Below are 27,042 nucleotides of genomic sequence, written 5' to 3'. Positions count from 1 at the left end.
GACGCCGTGTGGCCATCCAAACTCGAAAAACTACAATTCCCATGAAGCCAAGCTGTTCGCAGCGGCGTGAGGACCTCGCCTAAACAGATTGTCCAAAAACCCGTCAGATTTTCAAATATCTACATTTCTCCAGTATCAGGCGTACACATTAAATTATGATTTATAAACTTTTTATTATGGAAATATGAAAAGGCAAGTGTTACGGATTAATTAATTCAAATTTCACTCCGGCAGAAGACCGGGAGCTCCTGTCCAACTTTCCAAATCCGAGTTTATCATGGCTGCGCAGATGGCGGTAAATTCGGGTATGAATTGTATCTTTTTTTCCCAATAATAACGAAATCCCATGAGTTTGTTGTAGGAGCTTGTCGTTTTTATTTCCCAAATAAGCACATACATGTTTGCTTTCAAGCGCCGTTTTCATGTAAAATGGCTGGTTTTGGCCACATGGTGTTGGATCTGTGTCAAGTTCAGGCACAGCCGGCTAGGCTAACTTAGCTTGTCTTGCATGTTAAGCTAATGATTTGTTTACCTGAAGTATCGGGCGGAGGGAAAGTAGTTTGGTGTTTTTATTCCACTAAAGTCAAGACTTATGTGGGTCTGAAAGCTGACCGTGCGCCTCAGCAGGCGGAGCTGACAGCGACTTACTCCGAAACAAAACTGAAAGAAAGTGGAGGAGAAAAGCCAGGGTGTGTGTTTGGCATGCATCAGATTTACCTTCCTGCACCATGCCACTTTACACTCAGTCCAGCCAGGTTTATTTGTAAAGCTCATAATCACTGTTACAGGCTCAAATGACTTCAGTTTCCACCTTAAAACAGTATCTGAAAACGTCAACCACGACATTAGACCTCAGCTGAGAACAAGAAAACGGACAAAACTTCATACCCCGATATTTATGCCAAATATCTCGATAGCAATGCCATATACACTACTCACAAAAAGTTAGGGATATTTGGCTTTTGGGTGAAATTTATGGAAAATGTAAAAAGTTCATGCTTCAGTGATATTTTATCATGAAAGTAGGGCATTTAAGTAGAAGCATACACTGGTGATTTCCTCATCTCAAACAATTTCTTGAAACAAAAGCCAACAATAGTGGTGGATATACCACAACCAAAAATGTCAGTGTCAATAACTTGTCATGTGCCCTTGAGCATCAATTACAGCTTGACAACGACGTCTCCTGCTGTTCACAAGTCGACTTATTGTCTGCTGAGGCATGGCATCCCACTCTTCTTGAAGGGCGGCCCTCAGGACATTGAGGTTCTGGGGTACAGAGCTCCGAGCCTCTACACGGAGACTCAGCTGATCCCATAGGTTTTCTATGGGATTCAGGTCTGGAGAAAGTGCAGGCCACTCCATTTGAGGTACCCCAGCCTCCAGCAGCCGTTCCCTAATGATACGACCTCGATGAGCTGGAGCATCAAACACCTGATGTGAATTTTGCCGTTAAACTCCTTGTTAGAGAACAGCAACTTGTGCAAAAAGTACTGAAACATTGAACAGTTGGACATGTGCATTCAAAAGTTTACAGAAGGTCACATTAAGTTCACCTGTAAAGGTTAGAATGCATTTTAGGTTCATCCTGAAATTTCACCCGAAAGCCGAATATCCCTAACTTTTTGTGTTGTGTATGATAAGTCTATGGGTTCACACTGATTTGAATTTTGAAGTGTAGCAACAGTGAAACTTAAGCATTCTTCAAAACACAGCTTTTTTTTTTTTTTTTTTTTTTTTTTTTTTGATCAGGCCAGACCAGTCACTTTCTTAAGCTGACTCTAAATTTGATACCGTCCATATCGTTGCCTTTTGAGATATTGATTGATGTTTATATCAAGATAACGTTATTATAATGATATCTCGTTCTGCCATTTAAAAAGTACAATATCGTTTACAGCATATACGTGTTTCCTGTGTAGCTGTTTTTTGGCAGAAGGAGATGCCGGTCATCGTCGGTCCCAGTTTTAGTTCTAGTGCAGGCTGTGGCACCAAAACTTTTTATATTTGGACACTTGCTCTGTTTAGAGAGCTTGCTTGTAAGCACCGGGATTGTTTAGTTTAGATTTTAGATTATAATGTTTTGATAATTTCACGTTTAACCTTGCTGTCGTTGGTGCACCACAGCTAAGTGAACACAGAGGACACACTGCTTTTGTTATATGGGATAGTGCAGATTTTATGTTTTTTTTTTGTGTGTGTATGTGAGATGAAATGAGACCCTTAAAAGATCATGTTCCCCCTCAGGAGCCAGTCTGTGGGGGCCGCTGAAGGAGCTCTGGGAGACGGTGGAGGGTGCCGTGTTGAGGAGGCAGCCCGAGAGCGTCCACCTCCTCGACCTGCAGCTGAAGAAACACAAGCCGCACTTTGTCTCGCTCTTCAAGAACCCTGTGAGAAGCTGCGGATGCACGAACACAGCAGCCTCTACGGTCACTGTGTTTTTGCATTTCAGTGTCTGACAGATGTTTGTTTGTTTTTTTCGCCAGGCAAAAAGTGCAGAGCAGAGGGAGAAGGTGCGTAAAGCCAGCACAGAGGGCATCGCCATCCAAGGCCAACAGGGGTCTCGGCTCCTTCCTGAGCAGCTCCTCACAGAAGCCTTCATCCTCAGTGATTTGTTTGATATTGGAGAGTTGGCTGCCTTGGAGCTACTATTGGCAGGTAACGTGCAGACATGAATAACACATGCACACTAATATTCTCATTTCACATTTATCAGTAAAGATATGCTGCAGCTTCGGTCATTAGTAGCTGCCTTCATGGGATCACGGCCCTGTGTGAACACTATTGCAGACACAGACATTTCACAGGGTAGATTTTGTGAATGTTTCTGTCTTTCTTCAGGCGAGCACCAGCAGCCACATTTCCCAGGTTTGACGCGAGGGCTAGTGGCCGTGTTGCTCTATTGGGATGGGAAGTTCTGCGTGGCCAACTCCCTGCGCTCCCTCATCCAGTCACGCCAAGGAAAGACTTTCACCCTCGAACTCAGGTAATGGCACTATCTTCCATCTGACACCACTCCCTTTAATGCTGGTCATATTCAAACTGACAGACAATCAAATGATCTTTACATTGACAGTGCTATTGTTCTGTTTTCCTTGAAACACATTTTCATTCATTGTTGACTTGCTATTGCGTCTTTTGTTTTCTCACTCAGTGGAGAGCTGGTGGCTCTGACGACGCGTTTTACAGATGAGCTGATGAGCCAGGGGCTAACTAAACGTATCCTGAGCCTGGTGTCGGAGATCAACGTGACCCGAGAGTTCGAGCGGCTTCAGAAAGAGCGCGGCCTGGGCAATGAGAAGCACAGGAAGGAGGTGGGAGCAAAGTGGTTGTTGTCTATTTTGCATGAAGTTAAAACAAACTTAACTATTATCACAACTGATTTCCAGTGGCAACCGCAAGCCCTGTAACAGTGTTTATTTTAAATCATACAGAGATAACTGTGGACCAGACTCAGTTTTCCACATTCCCTTTCTTGTTGCCAGGTGTCAGACCTCATCAAAGAATGCAGACAGGCGCTGGCAGACAGCCTTTTTTCATGGACCTGCCAGTCATCTTTGACCAAAGACGATACTCTGGCTCTCATTGGTCACCTGGAGACTATGACAGCCGAAGCTGACGGCTCATTGGACAGTGTGAACCTGGCTCTGGTCATGGCTCTGCTCTACTGCTTGGATGTGAGCTTCCTAGAGCAAGGGACGGAAGATCGAGAAGGTTAGAGGAAAGAAAAATGAGCTTTTTCTTGGTGCTCTCGATCTTTTGTGAACTGGTATAGACTACAACTACTTTTATGCACAGATATTCTCTTAGGATCAGTGTTTTACTTTTACATTACATGAAGGATGATCTCCTTGTGTTTTGCTAGACCTGCTCCAGGCCCTGCCGTTGCTGACAGAGAGGCAGTATGTGTCTGCAGTGCACAGTCGTCTGATGGACAGCCAGCCCTGGAAGCTCCCCGGCCTGCAGGCTGTGTGCCGGCTGGCCTGGGCCCTGGCTCTTAGGGCCCTGTCCCAGCTGCCACAGGGCTCCGGTAAGGCTGAGATATCATCAACATGCATTAAATACACTCACAGTGACGCAAGGGCTGGGATGGACAAAATCAAATGTCACAGCATTTTTGACCAAATACCTCGATTGGTACTGTGAGGGTGACTGTTGGTGCTTTCACAAAATATTTACACAAGAGATTTTTGATAAACAATCATTAGTGATGTGACTATGATGGACAAAGAGGTAAATTCAAATAACAGAGCAACTAGAACAGTCGAAATTCAGAAAATTGCATCCCCTAACTGTTAAGAAACCTTTAAAATTAGGCGATGTTGAGATATTACCCAGCCCTAAGTGATATCTCATAAAAAGGATATTTAATTTGATTATTTTAATTACTATCATGTAGTGGTGGCATGGTTGATTAGTCAATTGACAAAATTAATAAATTATAATTGTGATAATTGATTAGTAATTTTAGCCAGTAGTCAAGTCAAAATCCCAAACATTTGCTAGCAGTAGCTTTACAAATGCTAAATTTTTCAAATTGTTATTAAATGAGTGAATTTATTTATTTATTTATTTAATATTCCGGTTGCTTGTCAGACTAAAGTAGCAATTTGAAAAACTCACTTTGCATTTGTCATTATTTGGGACATTTGATAGGCAAAACGATCAGTTTATTGAAAAAATAACTGACACATTGACAATGAAACGTTGCAGTCCTACTAACATTCATTTCATTCATTTCATTCATTCATTCATCTTCTAAACCGCTCCTCACAAGGGTCGCGGGGGGTTGCTGGCTCACTGTCTAGTTCATTAGAATAGTTAGTGGTGTGCTGTGATTATAATGTCATGGCCATATGTTTGGTTTGTGTGTTTTTGTTCATGTATGTGTGTCCCGTGCAGCCCTGGTTGAGTTCACTGAGGCAGACGAGGCGCTGGCGGACCAAGCCCTCCTGGGTGACGTCTTCCTCTTCATGAAGGAAGGCATGCTGGGATGTGAGAGCTGCGGCCAGGAAGAGTTCTACATCCGTCGCATCCATTCGCTCATCACAGACTTCTTGGCTCTCATGCCAGTAAAGGTGAGAGATGCCAGTGGTGCTGTGTTTCCTCAGAGGGATGGATTTTATAGTGTGCTGTCCACTTGTCAGACCTGCTCTGAGGGCATCAGATTTTATTTCTAATGTTTTTAAAGACGATGAAGATAAATCGTGTCGTTTACGCAGTTTGCTGTTTTTGTAGGTGAAGCAGCTGCGGAACCGCGCTGATGAAGACGCTCGTTTGGTGCACATGTCCCTGCAGATGGGCAGTGAGCCGCCATCATCATTACGCAAAGATTTAGACCACCTCATGGTCCTGGTGAGACATCCATACACACACACACACACACACACACACACACACACACATACACACACACACACACACACATAAAGACATACAAGCGCCTGTAATGTCACTTAAGATGTCACATCTCTTTTGATGATGCAAAAGAACTGTATGTAAATGCAAAATGACAAAAGGTGTAAGAGATTTACCAAGATAAAGATTTACAGTGAGACATGGCACAAAGGAAACGATTCGGGCTGGAGAGGGAAACATGAAGTTTTTCTCGGAAAGATTTCATGGGAGAGACGTTGCAACTAAGATTTCAGCTGGCAATGGAAGAGTAAAAACATTTACCACAGTCACAGTGATTTTGCATTCTTTGTCCCTCCAGATAGGAGAGTTTTACAGCAAGGACATATTTGGCCTGGAGCTGGGTCTGGAGTTCTGGTGTCCCACAGAGTCTCTCCAGCACACCTCGCTGCAGGGATCCTACCTGGGCATGGCCCTGCAGAGACCTCCACACAAACAGGTAAGGGCTTGGTGTTATCCCAGGACAGCGTATGAACATTTCTTTGCAGGGAAGCAATTTGAGTATGATCTGATTTTATATTAAGAAAATAAAAATGGAATGCAAAACTGATGCTACCTTTGCCTGTGTCTTGTAAAAATGTTTTCCTCCTGCGCTGTGCCTCAGGTGGTTCTGTCTAAGTTTGTGCGTCAGATGGGAGACCTTCTGCCCTCCACCCTCTACATCTCCTATCTGCGTATGCTGAAAGGCCTTGCCAATGGTCCCCAGTGTGCCCACTACTGCTTCAGCCTGCTAAAAACCAACGGAGCTCCACATGGTAAGATCGCAGCGCAGCGGTGGGGTGAAAACATTACTAACGAAGACAAATATCCTCCTTTTGAGATTTTCGAAGGGTTCAGGCACAAAGGACTATGTAAATAACACACTGAACACCCCAAGATTAGAACCTAAAGGTGTTTTTGCAAGGTCAGTAAATAAATGCAATTTAAAGCCGCAGTGAAATGAGAATCTGTGGGTGTCAGAGCAAGTTGGAAATTTGCTCATGTTGGTGGAGCTTTGTTCTATTTATGCACCTTCTAATGCCCCTTTTCCACCAGAAAAAACCTGGTGCTAGTTCGGAGCTGGTGCTAGAGCCGGTGCTTAACTGGTGCCAACGAAGAACCGGTTTGCTTTTCCACAGGCCAAGAGCAAAGTGGAGCCAAGTCAGAGCCACGTCATGACGTCTTCGGAAAACGTAATGACGGGTGCGCGAGACGCCCGCTCAGAATCACAATAACCATCATGAATGAATGAATGAATGAATGATACTTTATTAATCCGCTGCAGGAAATTACATTGTCACGGCAGCTTCATCACGTCAACACACATAAAACTGCACACTCATACAGTCCAGCGGCTGCAGCGTCTCTGTCTCTGTCCGCCCGTCCTGTCCTGAAGCCGCTGAAACTGATCAGTGAGTCGGGGATGATGTTCGTGAGCTGCGTCTCAGTCAAGCATATAATGCTGCTTTCCCGATACAGTTTCTGGCCCCGGGTGGAGCAGGATCTGGATTTATTAGCGATGCAAATACTGCGTGTGTCTTTACAAGCCTACGTTTCAATACAGAGGCGAAAAACACAATTATTGCCGGCTACCTGTCGGATTCGCGATCGGAACGAATGACAGCGATGTTTAGTTATAAAACGGGTGCTTCTCACCCTTAAATGTAATTTGCCGAGCCGCGTTCCATGCCGCTGTAAAATCAGTATAACCCACGGCTTCTCGGGGATTATTGTTTATGTTTATAGCGTTCACAGTTCCTGTTTTGTTTTGTAACCCCGCCCACCAATGACGCGGTGGGCCGCGTCATCGGTTCTTTCTCTGGCTCCTGTTTAGCCCCTGCTCGGAGTCGGTGCTTGCCTAGCACCAGTTTGGAACCAGTTTGGCACCAGTTTGGCCCCAGCTCGGGCGGTGGAAAACCAAAAAACTGGTGCTAAGTCAGGCACCGGCTCCGAACCAGCCCTGGTGGAAAAGGGGTATATGTGAATTTGTGCTGTTAGCATGGCAGTTTTGTTGTTTCTATTTTATCGATATCTACATGACTGACAATTAACTGTGTGTGTATATTTTTGCAGGTGATAATATCCAGGGAGTGGCAGGCAGCCCCGTGTCCTGGGAGCACTTCTTTCACTCTCTCATGTTGTACCACGAGAACCTGCGCAGAGATCTTCCCAATCCAGACACATCGCACTACCGCCACCCACCACTGAGGGGCATCACCCAGAGGGAGCTGGAGGGACTGACTGCCTTTCTGCAGCTGCTCACCACCATTGTTACCTGGGTAAGCTGCAGTGTGGTGTGGGAGCGTGGGAATACAGTGAGCTCAGAGTGACTATGAGGTTAAAATATGAACTGTGGGTAGAAAAATGACATACAGAAAGGACTACAGTTCTGCGGCTGTATACTTTGAGTTATTTAGAAGAAAACATTTTTTGAGGGTTAAAAAAAAATTAAATCTAATTTTCCTGACTTCCACCCAGACTTGAAACTGTCCCATAAAATTACGATCCCATTCTGTCTGAAAATAACATTACTGTCGGTGCATAATTTTTACATGCTGGAATAAGAACATGAAGCTAGACTGCACCTCTGTCTAAACAGGTTAAACAGAATTAAACAGAATTTGACCAGCATACCAGACTTAAACAAGCTGGTGTTGTACATCAATAAGGACAGTTTCCAGTGTGATCTGTCCTAAATTGTGAATGTTCTCGTTGCTTGTAGGAAAGCTCCCATCAGTATTCAGTTGGCTAAGATGTTTTTTTTTTTTTTTTTTTTTTTCCAGAGTGAAAATGCTCGACTAGCGTTGTGTGAGCACCCCCAGTGGACCCCTGTGGTGGTTATGCTGGGTTTGCTACAGTGCAGCGTTCCCCCCGTCCTCAAGGGTGAGCTGCTCCACTGCCTGGCCGCCTTTGGGAAGTCACCAGAGATAGCTGCTTCACTCTGGCAGTCGCTGGAGTACACTCAGGTTGGATTGATAGAAACTTACAGGATGGACATTTTCCTATGAATGGAGTGAAACTACTCATATTATCATCACTATAAACAGAAAATCAATCTGTTATTACTTAATTGCCTAAAATTTATCTGAAACCGATTTTGCGGTTTGTGTTTTTGGCTCTGGTTTTGTATCATCACACCCTCTAAAGTCTGATAACACCACGGTCCTCTACTGCAGATCCTCCAGACAGTGCGAGCCCCGGGACAGAGACAAGCTGCTGGAATTGAGGTGAGCATTTTGTCAAGAGATTCCCAGTTTTCTGAGTGCATGTAATGTTGGGTATTTGTCTCTTAACTTCTAGTAGAGTTTTTTTGTTTTGTTTTGTTTCACCTGATTTTTTTTTTTTCAATTCCAGCTTGAAATTTTTGCAGTCCAACATGAAAGTTTATCGTTGAACCTCATTATAGATTATTTTCGTAGTTTATCATGCTGCCCATCATTAATGTGTTCACCTCAAGTGAGAGTTTAAAAATTTAGTAGGCTGTTGCTTAGTGTGAAATGCTTGCAGGGATTTTGGAAAGTGTATCTCTACTTATTTAATATGCCTCTCCCTACAGAATCAACAATTTGATTGAGCCTAAGATAGATTTTACACAGCCAGATAGTCAGTATGATTCAAATTATATCAGTCTCATTGCAAAACAGTGCAGCACCACTACTGTATAATGCAATGCAGTTCTTTCCCTTTTAAATAAAACAAGGTTTGTCTTTTGAATCAGAGCTATCCGCTTGACAGAAACCAGCATCGATTCAGCATCAGTGCACCCAGCCTTTACCTGATTCAGGCTGTCTGAATTGATGCATGAATATCTTAGACATGAAACCAGGCAAATCGATTTGAGTTGGAAAATCGTTACACCCCTAGTAAGCAGGGTGTGTTCTTGCCTGACGAGCCTAATGAATATCTGACTTTTATCCTCGGCTCTCAGGTGGAGCTGAATGAGATCGAGTCGAGCTGTGAGGAATACCCCCTGACACGAGCCTTCTGTCAGCTGATGAGTACTTTGGTTGAGGGCAGCCTGCCGGTCAACCTGGGGGCGGGGCTGCGTGTGCCAGGGTTCGAGCCCTATCTGACCTTCCTGCGGGACGCTGTGTTCCTCCCCTTCCCCACCAGAGCATATCGCCGCCCAGCTGAGAAGGTACAGTGCCGTGCAGGTGCTTTTACATGTGTTTTTAGGCTGTGTGGTTCCATTGAGCATGTATGCTGAAGAGATAACACCAGTGCAGATGAAAAACACATCGAAAGAGTTCATTTAAGGCACCAAACTACATTTGAAATATGCTCAGGGGTAACAAACAAATTTTTTTTAAACCAACCACTTCTATTTGATTTGATTTTAATGTTGATTTTCTTTTTCTGCTTACTGCTATTTCTGCACTTTTTGTCTCCATTTTATTTATCCTTTATTTATCCTTCTTCCTTCCCTCAGTGGGAGGTAGCTGACGCTGTGCTGGAGGTTTTCCACAAGCTGCTGCGGGACTACGAGCCACAGCCGTCTGACTTTGTCCAGGAGATGGTGGAGCTACAGGGGGAGCAGGTCCCGGCCCACAAGCCCCCCGGTCACAGCATCATGTTCCACCTCCTCAACGACTCGCCCATGCTGGCGCTGTGTCTAAGCCTGCTGGAGGAGGGCGTGCGCCAGCTGGACACCTACGCACCTTTCCCTGGTGAGAGAGCATGTGCAGCTGGTGTCAGAGTGTGCCAGGAGTGCATACACCCCAAACACACACACACACAAAACCTTTCCTCTTCCTGGTCAGTGGAGAGATGTACATGTTTAAACAAACCCAGTTATTCTTTCCCTAGTCAAAACATAAAACTGTACCTTCCCACTGGACCGGAAATATCATAAATGTCCTTACACTTAGAGGTGGTCAATTATCAATATCATTGTTTATCTTCTTTCAGTGGAATTTCATTGTGATGATATGCTGATATGATGGTTTCTGATATTGGAAATCAAATGTTATTTTAAAATGTCTGTATGAAAAATTTTAAGGAATATTATCCCAAGATTTTAGTTTTGCATTACATTTAACATTTTATGCAGTTCAGTGCAATGAAATGACTCAAGATATTACTCGGTGTATGATTTTCAGTTTTCCCGTTGATCTATTCAATATAGTAAAATTTTCAAACACTCTGTTCTCATACATTTTTAATAGAGTATTGCTCTTTTTTTGTGTTTTTGTGTTCTCATGGCCTTCATCGGTCTTCCCTTGCAGGAAAGAAGCAGCTGGAGTCGGCGGTGTTGCACTGCCTGTGTCTTCTGGACTTGGCCCTGCAGAAGGAGGTGATGTTCATGGACCTGCTGAGGGAGAGCCAGGCCTCCCTGCTGGTCTCTCCCCTGGAGCAGCTCCTGCAGGGGGTCAGTCCTCAGACACGCAGAGCCGATCACATCGTCAATATTGCCAGGTAAGAGTGTCGAAGCGGAACGGCGAACTTTGCTATCGACATTGTGTAGCCTTATTCAACACCTGTAACTTTCCTGTTTCCCTCTACCATCTGTTGTCTCGTAAAGCTGAAATGCCTTTTAAAACAGCTAGAAGAGTCATTGTAGGTCTCGTATAAAGTGAGCATCCTCTTTCAAAGGCTGGTTAGCAAAGAATAAACCTAAGTTACTAAATTGCTGCAAATTTACTCCACCATAACATCCACAGCCTTGCACAGTAGGGCTGAACACTTAATCAGAAATATTATTGAAATCAAAATGTTACTTGATCTTGAAGAAAAGCCAACACATTATCCAAATAAATCCCCTTTTTTCCCCAAGACATTTTCAGGTGATCAGCACCTCACAGTAACCCTCGCTGTGTCCTGCCTTTCTGTTGTAGGTATCTGTATCATAGCAGCTCCAATCCAGAGGCAGCTTTCCAGAGCGCCAAGATCCTACGTCATATCGCCCGCTACCCCAACATTCAGATGAGGCTGGTAGGAGATTTCACACACGATCAGGTATGTGCGTGTTTGAAGTGTGTTCATGTTTGAGATACTTTGCACATAATTTAGAAAGTTATTTTAAAAAATCTCAAACTACCAATACTAAAGGAAAAAAGTAAGTAAAAACATTGCACAGATAAGTAATTATTACCCGATTATTATCATGTTGGAACGAGAAAGATTCATAGCCTGGCTGTCCCTCTTACACATATTAACCAGGGGTGGATTTCGTGAATTTTTATCTTGTTTTGCCTTCACTAACCTGTGATGTATTTGATCTTCAGCTGAATTGTCTTTCTGTGTGCTGCAGGCTGTGAGTGAGAAGCTGATGGCAGGTTTTGTGGAGTGTCTGGACAACGACGAGGCAGAGGAGGGCATAGAAAAGGGTGATGGTGAGAGAGATGCTCCTCATCCATTTGTTTTTTTCTTAAATCACCTTTTCATCAGCCTGATCACTGTACCATTTTCTATATTTGATATCAGTCCTACCTTTTTATTTACTACAAATGCCAAATGAAACCTTTGCAACAGTCAACTAAACATTCTCATCTCTAACTCCCAGACTCAGACGCACTGAAGAAGATTGCCAGGATCCAACATGAAACCCAGATCCATATTCTGAACTTGCTGATCACCTCCTTGGAGCTGAAGACCCCAAACCTGGCCCTCTACCTTCTGGGCTACGAGGTCAAGAAGCCGGTTTCCTCCACCAACCTCCAGGATCCAGGTCAGACCACAGTTATTTGGATTTCAGCAACATTTGTCAGACCATAGAGGCTTCCTTGCTTACATTAAAGGAATATCTATGACGTGTGATCAGAAATGAAGTGGTGAAGCTCCTATGCATGGCCAACTCTTATCTTTAGAAAGGAAAAGTCTTACTTTAAAAGGGATGGGTTTTTTAGAAGTGTAGCAGCCTTTCACAAATTTGCACAAAGTAGATCTATGAAGAGGCAAGACTGAAGCTTTTTACGTGTTTGCTGTGTGTCTCAGGTGTCCTGGGATGTCCTCGGAGCTGTCTGCATGCCATCTTGAGCCTGCTGCAGAGAGGCAGCGAGAAGAGATCAGGGCCTCTGCTGAGTCGGCAGGCCCCACACCTGGCCGAGCTCTGCTACCAGGTACTCTGAGCTTTAGGCACACTGATATCAGCTTCAGCATCAACAGCTAGAAATGTAGCATGGTAACAATTCAGAAAGTCATTCAACTCAAAATCAAAGATTCATCGATTTTGCAGTATTTTTCCTGCTTAGGCATGCACGGTGCTAAAGTCCTGGTGTTAAAGTGGTGGTGTTTCTCGGTTTGTGCATCTCTGTCTTGGTCTCCGTCTGTCAGGTGATCTACCAGCTGTGTGCCTGCGCCGACACGTCCGGTCCCACCATGCGCTACCTGAGGACCAGCCAGGACTTCCTGTTCTCTCACCTGCAGCACCTGCCCTTCATCCTGCCCAGTGAGTACCGTTTCCTCGCTGCTCTCCTCTGTGTAATTAACAGAATATGAACAGCATGACAATTGAATATGTGATGGAAGCACACAACTTCATGGCATAATAAATAGAAAGTAGGGAAACCAGAATACTCAATAGATATTGTGTTTTCTATCCCAGAGAAAAAAGAAATTACTAATGAAAATCTCACATAAAATATGAATGTGAATAAATTGAAAGAAAACCATAAGTTTGATGATGATTCCTTTCAAAAGACAGTAATTGTTCACACCTTCTGCTTTACAGAGTAATAAATGACTCACTGAAAATGATTAATCACTTGTTTATTCGCTTTTTCCCTGCTCTCTTTTCTCCCCAGGTAACCAGATCGCTGCCCTCTCCCAGATGTCTTGGCTCATGAAGACGGCAGCCATTGAGCTGCGAGTGACTTCGCTGAACCGCCAGCGCTCACACACACAGCGCCTCGTCAACCTCCTGCTGGACGACCAGCCACACACTCAGCATGCAGGTGTGTGTGCAATGTGGGGTCTAACATGTACACATACAAGAGTTTTCATGGGTCCTTCTTTTTAAAAGTGTTTACTAATTAGTTAATTTCACAGATTGGATGATGGAGTGTACACCTTGTTTAGTTATTTATACATTATAAAATTATTTAAGACTCCTGAATTTTCTTGCGAGTGTTGGCCTTTTGACATCTAGTGTTTTTGACGGGGAGAATCTAAATTCATTACGAAGTCTACTAGCCTTCTAACACACAAACGTAAACGCCACCAATTCTTTTCTCAGCTGATGGAGAGTCAGGAATGGAGGAACAGACCAGATCAGTTAGTGGCTTCCTGCATTTTGACACAGTCTCTAAAGGTATGTACCACCTTAGCACATGCATGCATCAGATATTTTAAACTAATTATAATAACGTGATGTATAAATAATTTGTGCAAGAAATTCATTGTTGTAGTGTTTTTTTAAAGCTAAAGTTTTAAGGTAAAGTTTATCAACACTGAGCTTTTTTCATGCTACTTTGATTTTTGTCTCACACTTTTTGGTGTTTGGTTTTGGCAGTGCGCAGGAAGCTGCTGAGTGTGCTGGACGCCATTGATTTCAGCCAGGACGTGCCCGAGCTGCTGCAGCTGGACTTCTTTGAGCGCACTCAGATAGAGCAAGTGATCTCCAACTGTGAGCATGTCAACGAGCAAGGACACACTGTGTGCAACGTCAAGGTGGGTTTTTTTTTGTACAAGCATATCATTTACTTTTTTCCCTCTATTGTGTTATTGTATTGTATCAAGGTATTGGTAAATTTATCATGTATTATCTCCCATGTATACAGTGTCCTTTGGCTTATATAGCTGTCTTTTTGTTCTTTTTTAGCTTCTGCACAGAGTGCTGGTTGCCGAGGTAAATGCCCTGCAAGGAATGGCGGCTATTGGACAGAGACCCCTGTTAATGGAGGTGAGTGACTTGTACTTGGTAGGACTCTGCCATAAGATGAGGTGCAGTGTTGTAACTATAGTAAATCTTAATTTTTGATCGATATAAATGCATCCTACAGGTTTGAGATGCTGTAAAAGGGTCACACCAAACTGAAAGTGCAGTAAAATAAAAATGAGAGTGCAGGGAATATGAGGCATAAATTGATGAAGTCCCCCAGTATGTCATCATTAAAGGTTGTGTCACTGAGAAGATTTTTATTGTGTTGGACTAGAAAAACTGTTGGTGTCTGAAATATTGTGTGTGATGAATGAATGGACAAATGGAAACTAATGCTAAAATTCTCAGGAAGGACAAATAGAGAAACATTTCTTCCTAATATTCCTCTCTGGTCCTGGGTGTTTTCTCTTCTCTAGGAGGTGAACTCCATCCTGCAGCAGGTGGTGGAGAGGAACCGCGTCCGTCGGAGCCTGAGTGCCAAGCGCCACGCCCTGCAGTCCTGGAGGAGCCTGGTGGAGACGCTGCTGACCGCCTGCCCTGCCGACCTCATCCCTGCTGACGACAGGCAGCTCATCATCAGAGACCTGCTGCTCGACCTGCATGACAAGGTCAGGAGGGGCAGTCATCATTTGGAGAGTGAAATTACTGCAGCAATCATGTCTGAGAAGCCAGTGTTTTAGGAATGGAACAGTATCGCTTAAGCTTTCGTGTTTTTTGTTTGTTAGGTTTTTGTTTTAGGCTGATATCCGATTACTTCCCACCAATAATATTTTCATGTTTTTGTAGAATTATATCGTGCAAATGCAAGTGCATAAACAGATCAGGCTTTTCTGATGCCCCCGCCTTAGAATAATTGTTTTTAAACAAAAACACCTTGTTTCTGTTACTAATTTTACCATTGCATTAATTGAAAAAAAAACACAAGTACCAGTTTCACTATTTATGCTAAATATAATTTGGACGGAAGCTGATGTTGGCCAATAACAATAGTCTGCGGATATATCAGTCCATCCCTTCTTATTACAGGTACAATGATTATGGCATAGGTTTCATATGAATAATAAACAGAGTTATTGCAATCAGTGAAGCATAACTATCTAACGGCATGATTTGAGCCGTGTCTTTGACCATCAGGTTGCTTGGCTGAAGCTGCTGGTTGTGTAATGTTATCAGCTGCCGTTCATGTGCTTCCTGTCTGAGAGCAGAATGGACAGCCTCCTTCTGTTTTCTAAATATCTGAATGCACAGTTTATATTTGCCTCTGCTATATAAACTCTGTTGCCTCGCTCTCTCCAGGTGTTATCTGAGGACGCAGCAGGAGAGCTGATGCCCATTGTTGCCGGGGCAGTCTTCACGCTGACAGCCCACCTCAGCCAGTCCGTCCTGTCTGAGCAGCAGCAGGGGGCGGGGCTTGAAGGAGCGGCGTCCTCTGGCTTCGCCTCCATTGCCAACTCCGCCCTGCACCTGATCCTCCGCAAGCTGCTGGACTTCATCCTCTGTACTGGTGAGCATTGACTGCCTCATGCCTCTGAATGAAAGATCAAGTTTTATTTTTTATCTAACAGCTTTGCATCTGAAATTTATCTCTATTTTCGTTAGGGTTCCCAAGGGTCATGAAATAGCTGCAATGTCTCTAAATTTTGCACAATGTGCTCCATCAGGGTTTTCATACACTTTGAGGATGATTGAGGTATATTAGTAGTTACTCTATTAGAAGTTGTTCAAACAAGTAAAAGTTGTTGATTTAAATACATTAGATGGTGGTTCAGCAACCTGATTGCAGTGACAACTGGAACAGAGCAAGGACTGAAAACATCCTTTTGTTTTTGATTATACAGCCATGCTACTGCTTCGATTAGAAATGGATTTTTCATTCCTATATTGTTGTTTGCTATTTGGGTAATGTATCAATAATGTTGATGCTGTTGTTGCAATGATTATTGTCCCAGGTAAACACATCACATATATGCTTAAAATGATAATTATTCCTTTCAGACTTTCTTGAGCTAACACATTGCAGTGAAAGGATTGGGAGGTGAACGTTAAAAGTGGAAGAAATGCAGGATAAGCATTGTGTTTCAAGCTTATCAAACTTTTTTGATCTAACCTGCAACAGTCTTGGGGAAAAAAATAGAATTTTCAAACTCAAACAAACTCTGAATCACACAGATCTTATTTTGGGCAAAATTAGGCTTAAAATTGTTATTTATTTTTTTTAAAGGAGGTGGATTCCAGCGTCTTCGTGCTCACCTGTACGGCTCCCTGCTTTACTACCTGCAAATCGCCCAGAAGCCTGAAGAACCAGACACTCTGCAGACAGGTAAGTGTTGAAAAAAACAAGGAAATAATTGTTCTTATGTTCCATTATACATCGATTTTATTTGGTTGTGGACTCATTTATTATGTTTTATAAAATATGATCGTCAGCCAAAGGGTCATGTAGTTTATTTAACAGCCACCATCAGTACCTCTGAGTCTTTGCATCATATCAAATGACAACATCCAGATTTTGTATGTTCATCATAACCATCCTCTCCCTCTCTCCCTGCTGCAGGGAAGTCCATGTGGGAGCGCCTGACGGCTCCTGAAGACGGTTTCTCCAAACTGCAGAGAGAGAACCTGGCGATCATTGAGAGCTACGGCACGGCTCTCATGGAGGTGGTGTGCAGAGACGCCTGCGATGGCCATGAAATTGGCAGGGTACGAACCAAAACATCCAGTGTTTATGACAAAATAACTTTAGACTGTGCTCTTGTGGGTCTAAACAGTTGATCTCAATTTCACCATTTTTTCAGCTGTAAAAATGGTCTGATATTTCATCGTAGCTGGTGTCAGGTCTTAATATTTAACTTAATGAAATGTGAAGATGTCCTGTAACAATTTTTTTTTTCACACCGTTTTCGTTATTTTGTTAGTTTTCGTTAATGATAATAACCTTGGTTTGAACTTAAATCTTTGATGCATTGAGTCACATCAAAATCTGAGCAGAACTGTATGTAAAACAGAAACAATATGACTCAGTTGTTATATTGTTGTCTATTGTATAACTATTACAGTCTAAGCAGCCAAACATGCATCCAGTTGGACCTTTTCTTTTAGTCTCTCTCTTTTTTTTAATGTATTTCTTAAATTTATTCTCCCCACCGATTTCTCCTCTGTAGATGCTGGCGCTGGCGGTGCTGGACCGGATCCTGTCCATCGACCGTCAGAACCAGTGGCTGGTGTATCTGTGCAACAGCGGCTACCTGCGGGTGCTGGTGGAGAGTCTGAGGCAGGACGACGCCACCCTGCAGGGCCTGCTCACACCACAGCCGCCCCTCCTCAAACCGCTCTACATCTACGAGAGCAAAATGGTGAGATGTGCGCCACTCATAAAATTTAGTAAGACTTCTGAATCTGGAGTTTAGTCAAGAAAAAGAATAGTTCTGTTCACAAAGGTCATGGCAATTGAACATTTCAGTCTTGTAAAGCCATGGAAAAGTAGAAAACACAAGCAAATCATTGAATTACTCCAAGGACAGTTGGTAAAAAAAAATCTGTAAATCTTATTTTATGAAGTTTATGAGCCCTGATGGTAACATTGCAATAGTCTGTCCTCTTCATAAGACCTTGATATGTGCAGTTGTACACTCAGTGATACACTCTGTGTGTTTTCAGGCCCTGCTGACTCGCGTGGCGAAGACGGGTCAGGGGGCCGTGGAGCTGCTGCGCTGTGGGCTGGTGTCCCAGCTGATGGAGTGCCAGGTGTTTGACATGATTCCTGACAGCGATGCACACAGGTCAGCATGGAGGGGTGGAGTGACCTCAAAGTACATTTTTATGTAGATTATAACCTTATTTATGTAAATTTCTGAATTTGTGATCTCTGGGAAAAATGAGATATTTTGGTTTTGTGAAATGTATCAGTTTTTGCTACATTTCGCTGTATTTTGGTGAATCCAACATCCCATTTATCCAGATAAACTATTTCTCGCAATGTTTGGATCAAGCAGAAGTTTTATGGTATCTGAAGCCATAAGGCTTATGTGGATATATTTCCTTGTGTGTTTGCCCTGTGTGCTACAGGGTGATGAGGGACCAATCAGGCTTCATCCCCAGCCCTCTGGACCGCTACCGGCAGATCCTTCTGCCAACCCTCAGGCTCTTCCAGGTGATCCTGACCTCCACCACCACAAACCACCAGCAGGGGGCAGCACAGGTAAGCACTACAGCTGTCTATAACATATCACATTGGCATTTCTTGTCTTTTTTCAGTTATTTCTCACTCTGAACAGCCAAGTTGGTGTGTTAAGAATGGGCAATATTCGAAAATGAAAATTGATCTTTTGCAACCTGATTTTGCACATAGTATTGTATCGTAATGACTGCTATGTACCAAAAAAAACAACAAAAAAAAAAAGCATGCAGCACACAGAGTGGCACCATAGACTTTTTGTATGCATCAAAATGTTTGTTCACTCTATTCAAACTTAAAAGAAGTCACAAGGACGGGTTTTTTTTATTAGGTGGCAGTTTCTTGGATAAAAAACCTGTAATAAAGCAATCCTCACCTTGCACTGTATGAACTTGGTGTGCATGATTCATCGCTGCACTTTATCTTTCTTGGCTTGGAGGAAAAGATATCACTATAGCATCACAATAAGGGGTTTTAAACACAGAAGCCCTTGAAGCCTGTTTGAAGCTTCACAAACAGTAAGCAGTATGCAGGCAGATTTCTATTGCTATCAACAGCAAACATGAGTTGTGTGCACTGTGTAGGGGTAACCTGTTCATGCTAGAGAAATCAGAAATCACAAATTAATGGGTATTTTGCATGGAAGTTATGAATGGCATAGTTAATATTTTTTAGTGGTCAGTGGTATTTTTGTCATGAGAACAATGACAATTAAGGGAAGTTGTGGCCAAATGTGAGTGCCACATCTGTAGGGGACACTTTGGTGAGGAAGCACTGTATTTAGAATGGTTTTGTCAATCATATATTGTGTGTGTAGGTTCTCCAGTGGCTGATTGTCCATGCTGACACCATCCAGTCCCTGCTGCGCTGTCAGGAGCTCAGTATGAGAGCCCTGCAGGAGCTCTCTCTGCTCACTGGCATTATCAGCAAGACGGCTCTGCCAGGTACGCGGTCAAACACGGCTCAGCTCGCCAGATCTTCTACTGTGAGGACTGTTTGCTGCCAAAATGCCTCCCAAATGACAAAATGGGCTGAATACACTCCCTAGTTTGCCATTTTGTTTCTGCAACACACATATTTGCATTCTAATAAGCCTGTGACTGATCATGTTAGTAGCTTATAGCTTTGATTTCTGTCTGCGTCAGGAGTCCTTGAGATGGGAGGCGAAGTCAACGGCGCCGCTCTGCTGGAGTTCCAGGGTCACATCAACAGATTCCAGGTGAGAGAGCATCCACTCATGTTTTTTCATGCCTGTCACGTAGAACGAATACAGATGTTTTTGTGTGAACGCTGCAAATCTGTGACAAAAGCTTTTACTTCTGTTGTCTCATCTCCTCGTTCTCTTCTGCTTGCTGATGCACGCTCATCACAGACTATGAACTATAGCTGTGCACGAAATCAATACAGCTCAGTGCACGGTATTATTTTTCACAATACTAGCCCCTTATATTGACGTGGATCATTTTTGCACTTCATCTTCATATGATTGTGTTACTGCACCATGTTGATTAAGTGCATTGCATTAATTCTTATTTAAATAAAATAGAATGGGAATTCTGAATTAAACCGTTTTTATTACATGTTATATGTTATAATTCTTGCCAATATCCAGCCTTAAAGTGAAATCTAATCCAATCTCTAATCTGTCTTCCCTCCTTCAACAGCGACTGTGTCTGTCCCTGCTTGGCCGTCTGGCGGGGAGTGAGAGGGAGAGGCTGCTGAAGCAGGCGGAGATGGCCGCGCCCGGAGAGTCCGCAGAGCGACGAGAGGAGATGGAGGTGGCCATGCAACAGGTCTGAAAGAACGAGAGTCAGATGTTGGGAGTACAGTTGTTTTTAGTGCAATTTTGCATGTTTTTTTTTTTTTAACAGCGCATTGTGTTCTGCATCCTGATTGGCTAAGGGAGAACCCGCACATTGTGTTCTGATTGGCTAAGGGACTGTAGACCATTGTCAATCAATCTCCTCCGTGCCGTGTCTCCTGTACAGTACAGAATGTGTTCATTCTATAATACTGGACTTATTTTTATACGAAGGTTTGAACTTTGAGAGTTTAAACAAGAGAGAAAAGTGAGAAAATGTTAATGCCTGTCTGGGAAAAGTGTGTAAAGTGTGTAGTGAGGGGTTTTACAGCCTTAAAACATCTATAATAATTGTAAAAAATAAAACTGACTACTTCGCGGATTTCGCCTATTGCGGGTTATTTTTAGAACGTAACTCCCGCGATAAACGAGGGACCACTGTAATGAGGGACGGATGAGTGGGAGAGATGATGGATGTAGCCTAATCGCAGATGCCGGCGCCCACTTTGTAATTACTCGCTGAATTGTCATTCATGCCGCGGGTGTCATGTTGGAGCTGTTGTGCCTGATGTGTGCAGCATATTCAGTGCCTCAGTCCGTGTTAAACACTTGTAAATCAGACAGTTACAATGGACAGAGATAAGAAAGAGGAGGAAATAGTCTGTGTCATTCTGTCATGATCATTAGTCACTGGCTCTCCACTGTCGCTGACTGAGTGGTCCTGCCCTCTGTTGTCAGGTGTGTGCCAACATCATGGAGTACTGCCAGACGCTGCTGCTGCAGAGCTCAGCTCAGGCCCAGTTCAGCATCTGCCTCTTCGGCCCGTCTGGCGGCGAACCAGCTGGCAGGGATGCAGGACGAGCAGGTCAGTGATACTCAGCCTCAACTCAGGGAGAGGCAGGAATTTAGCTCACATGTTTCTGTACCTGACTGCGGTTTTCAATCTTAAACAAGCTACATCAGTTTCAGTTCCATTTATGAAAGCTGCCCTTTTCACTGTCGTAAAGCTGAATAATCCATTTAAAAATCTGTAACCTCTTTAGCCTCTCAATTTTAAAATGACCTTACCGGTGTTTCGGCAAGTTTATCTCATTTACTACAATTCATGTATGCATTGCTACAGTTTTTCAAAGCACACCGTAGTGTTTTAGGTATGAGAAGGCGTTTTTTCCTAAGCCTCAGGCAGTCATTTGTCTCCATTCATTTCAGTTTGAATAAACTGTCAGAGACATGACACATGCTTAGAGTAGTTAATCCATCACAGTGAACATCCATTTCTGGGTTTGTTTTTGTCGTAGTTGGATTATCATAATGTGATCATTTTGTGTAACGTGTTAATAGATTTTTCTGGTGTCCTTCCTAATAGCAAGAGGCTGCAGAATTTCAAAAGTCTGCTCCCAAACAGCATTGCTTTCACATCCTATTTGGCTGAAAAGCAAACATGGGCATTGTGCATGCATAGGGTGATTAGTGTTTGGTTGCCTCTTGCCTTAAAAAAATGTTAAGATCATTATTTCTGGTCACTTACTAAGTAGGCAATTCGTTTTGTCCAATTCTTGAGCAGCACATAAATGCCTCATACCTCTTTTAGAGACCATCACATCACATGTACGCCAGAAAATAGTCCGTGGAGAAAATGTGTTCATCCATGACCTCTAAAGCCATTTTTAAGGGTATTTTAAGGATGGTTCACTTGCCCCTTCTGAATAACAAAAAGGTAAACAGGGAAGTTTTAAAAAAGGACTGCTAATTTAGAAATCTAAAAATGGTGTGGTGTGCGTTAAAAATCAGTCAGTTGAATTGTGAACGATGTATGCTGTGTGAAATGTGCAAAGACATTGGCATGATCCTGTAATATGCATAAGCTTCTCAATTTTAACAGCTCTTACCCACAGGCACAGTCTGTGACTGAACCCCTCCTCTCGTCTAATTTTGTCCCAGACCTGTCATCCACCCTGCCATCGGTGGCGTACTCCCGCGCTCCCAGCCTGGGCCTCGTCCTCTACCTGCTGAAGAACAGCGCTGCAGATTTCTTCCGATTCCACCAGAGTCACAGACAGAGCCTGGGCAAGCTGCAGAGCCTGGAGCAGCTGCCTCCTGAGGAGCTCAAAGAGGCAAGGATGGACTAACTCACTGCCTTACTCTCACACTAACTTCATTTGGCTCGTCCTCAACTCTCACGCGGCGCTCCCAGCACATCAGTTAAAGTCAGTCTGTTGCCTCTCATCCCCTTATCAAACTCTCACTCTTCCCTCGGGCTTGAATTTGTCCTCGTCTTCTTTTTGTACAGTTTTGACATGTTTACAAGTTAAACAACCTTAAGAATATAAGTAAGTAAGCTTTGTTTTGGCCGTCTCATTGGCTCCGGATTGTGTTTCCTTCGGGCCTAACCGCAAACGTCTTGTCTGTAGTTGTGCCAGGGTCTGGTGTCAGGCCCAGGAGGGGTGGAGAAAATCTCGTCAGTCCAGAGGAGCCTGCTGGCCAAGCGACGACTGGTCCAGCTCATCAACAACAGAGCCAAGCTGCTGGCCCTCTGCTCCTGTATCCTTTTGCTCCTTAACTGAAGAGATGGGGCTCCAAAAAGGATTTACAAAACTTAGGAAAGCTGCTGATTTCTGGAGCCTCTTAACTTTTTTTTTTTTTTTTTTAATTTGTTTGTTTGTTTGCTAGGCTTATTGTCATATTTTAAAAAGAACAGTACACAATGTCATTTTTTCCATTTTTAAGTTAACAGATTATAGATAGAATTATTGTCCTTCCTTACTAAAACTCCCAAGAGTGTGTATAGAAGCACCTTAAAGCTTTGTTAGGTCTGTCAGATTTGAATTGTGGAGAAATTAGTAAATTGCCCAACTGTGTTTGGTACCGTGGGGGCAATCCCAGTTTGACTCATAGCCTCGCCTCCTGTGGAGCGTCATCGAACCAAATCGTCCCATCAAGGACAGCTGAATTTTATCAGGGGGCAAAAAACATGGTGTTATAAGTACTAAATTGAGCATTTATGTTATGTTATATCCTGTAAGTAAAAAAAAAAAAAAAAAAAAATCTAATACCCGCCTGGTCAAAAGCAGTGCCAATTTCAGAGTTCCTCATCTCTAAATTTAAAACATTCTTGTGTAACACAGCTCTTTGCTGGCAACACTTTTCCTGAGTTAGGAAATGTTCTGGGCTGTCTTGAATAATTTAGCAGCGGTTTCTCCAGACCAAATTTTACTATATACACATGCATGAATACATATATATTTATAAACCTCGGATTAAATTTGCATCTCGTCGGGTCATGTTTTCATCCCGGGCTGCCTCATTCTGTACACTCTGGTCCAGCTGAGTAGAAATGCGGCCTGAACAGCTTTAATGGGTTTTGCGCAGGAAATGTCACAATGTCCTGATTCACAGTGAAATACCTTGACCTGGCCTCCCCTCAGATGTAATAGAAACCTGTTTATTTGTGTTGTGGCGCCACCTGGAGTACTACCTGTTGTACTGTACTCCCACTGACCCCAAGGACTCCCTGTTGCCTGGAGTCAGCGCATACAGATCACGCCTTGGAGACGGTGAGATGACTGAACGCTTGAGCCAGCCCTGAGCTTCATTCACTTCTAGTCTAGTTCGTTTGAATTAATCAAAGTCAGGAGGGAAATGTTAAAGTCCATCTAGGTTTTTCTTTTGTATTTATTATATTGCATCAGTCAGACAACAGAAAATGTATGGATTATCAATATGTATCCCTCAAATCTTTGCAAATTCAGATGACGGAAAACCATTTTGATTTTGCGGCCCCATGACATTTCTCTGGCACAACTGTCAAGCTGTTGTTCACTGACAGCACGTCTAGTTTTGATAATTGAGTAAAAATACCCAACATTTGCTGGTAATATCTTCACAAGTGCTAAGTTTTGCTTGCATTTAACTTTTTTATCATTATACGGTGAATACTTGGGGATTATTTTGGATGGTGGTCTAAATAAGCAAATTTCAGACCTTATTTGGTGCCTGGTAGTTTGTGATGGGCACAAAATAAATAATCATTTAAGTGAAAAAAGAATCAATAGACAATTAAAATAATCATCATTTGCAGCTCTAATTAAGTGAATAAAGAAACCGAGTCTGTCTTTGTTCTACTATTTAGGATTTTTTAACTGCATAGCTTTGATTTTGTTCTGGGCTGTGGAATTTATTCTCAAGGTAATTGTGTTTTTTTTTGTCATGTTCAGACTCATTTGGTGGACTGCGGGCAGGCGGAGGCCGTGGCCTGGGTTTGTCTCGAGTCAGCCAGCAAGACCTAGACCAGGTGAGAAATGTGTGTGTGAACCGGACCCCAGCTGTGTGTACATGTTGTTGCACATATGGACATGAGAGCAGCACTTGTTTGTACTCTGAACATGTGCTCTGTCTGACATCAGCTCATCCTTAACATCTGTCTCGTCGTGTCTGCTGCCATTTGTATGCATCCATCCCTGCATTGTTTCTGATTCCTCTTTCTTGCCTCCTGTCTGTGTGAGCGCAGCTGCAGACCGAGATGGCCACAGGTTTCGGGGAGGCCCTGCAGAGGAAGCTACTGGAAGTGGAGGGGCTGTACAGCCAGGTCCGCTCCCGCTACACCTTCATCCAGGCCTTGGTCCGCAGGATCCGCGGCCTGCTCCGACAGCCCAAAAGCTGAGACAGCCGCACACAGAAAACACACACCAAGACTCTGATCTCTCCCTTTCTTCTAAAACACAACAAAACCTCTTCCCAGAATCTAGAGGAACAACACCAGCCAAGCAAAATGAACAGAAGAAAACTAGTATGAGGACTCTGTTTGTCTTCTATGGATTTCTTCACTCGGGACAGTCTCACTCCTTTATACTCTCCCATTCGAACATTTGTATATTATAAGTTCTTACGGCCACGACAACGTGCAGTGTGTTCTGAGCGACCAATTCTGACAACTAGTGAGTGCCTGTCTAACCCGTGGGAAAATGTAACTTAAAGAATGCACTCGTTAAGTTTTTATTGGTAATCATTCGGTCATTTGATTATTATTGACTGGGTTTGCTTTCTTTTTGTGATTTTGTTTTTTTTTGTATTGTGAAAATAAAAACAGTTTTCTAAATCAATTACATACTGGCTCACAGAGTACAACAAACTGCCTCCAGTATGCAGTCTCGTGGGGAAAATGAAAGATTTGGAGGTGGAATAATGAAAAAAAATCACTTTCATACTCTATCATGCACACATGCAAACTGATGAGCATTTAAGCCTCAGTATCAGCTGCTGTAGAGATGAACTATTCTCCAATAACTCACACAGTGGGGACACAAACTTAATTTTTGGTAGGCAATGATAAAATACATTTCCCGAGTCTAATTGTACTTTTTGCATTTGTTAAAAGTGGTATGATTTTTGAACTGCAAACTGCAGTTTCAAAATGGCAGTAACAACTAGATGTATAGTGTTACTGGTATTGCAGAATATGTCACTGAATATGCACGGTGTGTATGAGCAAAAGGGGCTTTTTAAAGATCACCATTGGCCTGGTACAATAAAAGGAAACTTCACTTTGGCTGTACAACATTTTAGGTTTTCTCAAAACTTTTACCTGACATGAAAGAAAATGTAATTCGATTTTCAAGAAAATATTAAATGGAAAAAAATTATCCTCAAGTTAAATCTAACCTTTGAGATTAAATTCAGAACACACTGCCCTAGATGTTATACTTTGGCTCTACTCTCAGCGTCCCGGGCATGAAACAGGTCACTTCAGGTCAGCTCAGATTAACTACAGGTACGGCTGCTGGAAAGAGGATTTACATCTCTTGACGAATGCTGGACACGCAGCCAGAGAGCACTGGGCAGGAGCTTAGGTTAGAGTGTTTGTAAGGTCAACACAGGCTCTGCAGGGAGCGCCGAGGCCAGTGAGAGTCTCATGCAGGCGGGTTGAATCTGTGTTGAATTCTCGGCTGTTTGTCGTGAACCAGCGAATCTGTAAGTGGTTTAATTGAATCTGATCCAGAAGTATCCATGGACTTGGGGCAGGCCTTCACAGCCACTAATGACAACAGACTATAAAACAACTGACTGCATCTTGTTATACACACAGAGGATACTTTATCAGCTCCACCTACACAATCTAAAACAATATAATCCAACTGTTGTGCCATAAAGTTTCCTTTTCTGCTGCCTATAAGGCTAAGGTTTTCTTGTTGACACAGTAATAGAGGTGTTCATTCACTTCTGTGTTTGGCATTGAGCTCATAGTTAGTGCTGCTGTTGGACTGGACAGCATTTTATTGAGGTGTTTCCACTATTCTGTCCTCCTTCATGAAATATTAATAGTAAGGACAAAAAATGAGAAACACTTCTCAATATAATGTAGTTCAGTACAAGACCTCTACAACATACAGCCTCAGTAATAAACATAGAATTAAATGTACACATTCTGCACAATGTCAACACAAACTGAACATTATAAGGTAGAATTCATGGCAGAGCTGTTGCATTGAACTGCATGAGACTGTGCAGGTGGACCTGATAAAGCGTATGTGTGTGTATGTGGGTGTCTGAGGTGCCGATCACATCAGATCAGATTAGAGGAAAGAAAACGAAGTAAAACAGGCTCCATAGAGGATTCAACATCAGTTACATGGACTTGCCACTGTGAAAGCTTTTTACTCGTGACTAAGATCAGAATATGTTAACTCCGTACACCTTGACAGTAATGATCGCCTAAAAAAGCTCAGCTCTCACATTCAGATGTTGGGATGAGTCAGCGGTCTGTCCTGTCGGCTCTCAGGAAACCAAACAGCTTAGAAGTCCAGTGGTTTTGTTAATTTCCGGTTTGACAGAATAAAAATAAAGCTGCAATTATTTCAG

At 43.0% G+C, this 27,042-nt stretch overlaps 1 protein-coding gene across 1 annotated transcript; it reads left to right on the top strand.

Moving 5' to 3' along the window:
* Positions 1-277: 277 nt before the first annotated feature.
* Positions 278-25,700, top strand: nup205 (nucleoporin 205). The gene is made up of 42 exons (XM_030053706.1): positions 278-305; positions 2,248-2,390; positions 2,487-2,658; positions 2,842-2,986; positions 3,155-3,314; positions 3,486-3,714; positions 3,866-4,030; positions 4,903-5,078; positions 5,239-5,355; positions 5,717-5,854; positions 6,020-6,170; positions 7,468-7,673; positions 8,178-8,360; positions 8,571-8,621; positions 9,323-9,532; positions 9,824-10,061; positions 10,620-10,809; positions 11,229-11,349; positions 11,645-11,726; positions 11,897-12,061; positions 12,328-12,452; positions 12,667-12,781; positions 13,137-13,286; positions 13,568-13,642; positions 13,844-14,001; positions 14,153-14,233; positions 14,629-14,820; positions 15,509-15,716; positions 16,434-16,532; positions 16,767-16,912; positions 17,374-17,565; positions 17,870-17,991; positions 18,278-18,410; positions 19,204-19,330; positions 19,532-19,605; positions 20,051-20,179; positions 20,926-21,052; positions 22,129-22,301; positions 22,599-22,728; positions 23,613-23,741; positions 24,402-24,478; positions 24,695-25,700. The coding sequence occupies exons 1-42, from the start codon at positions 278-280 to the stop codon at positions 24,845-24,847; spliced, it is 5,985 nt and encodes a 1,994-aa protein (XP_029909566.1). The 3' UTR covers positions 24,848-25,700.
* Positions 25,701-27,042: the final 1,342 nt, after the last annotated feature.

Source organism: Myripristis murdjan, chromosome 6 (genome assembly GCF_902150065.1).
Source record: "Myripristis murdjan chromosome 6, fMyrMur1.1, whole genome shotgun sequence".
Taxonomy (NCBI): Eukaryota; Metazoa; Chordata; class Actinopteri; order Holocentriformes; family Holocentridae; genus Myripristis; species Myripristis murdjan.
Note: the sequence above shows the minus strand (reverse complement) of the source record. Positions and strands in the feature narration are given on the sequence as shown.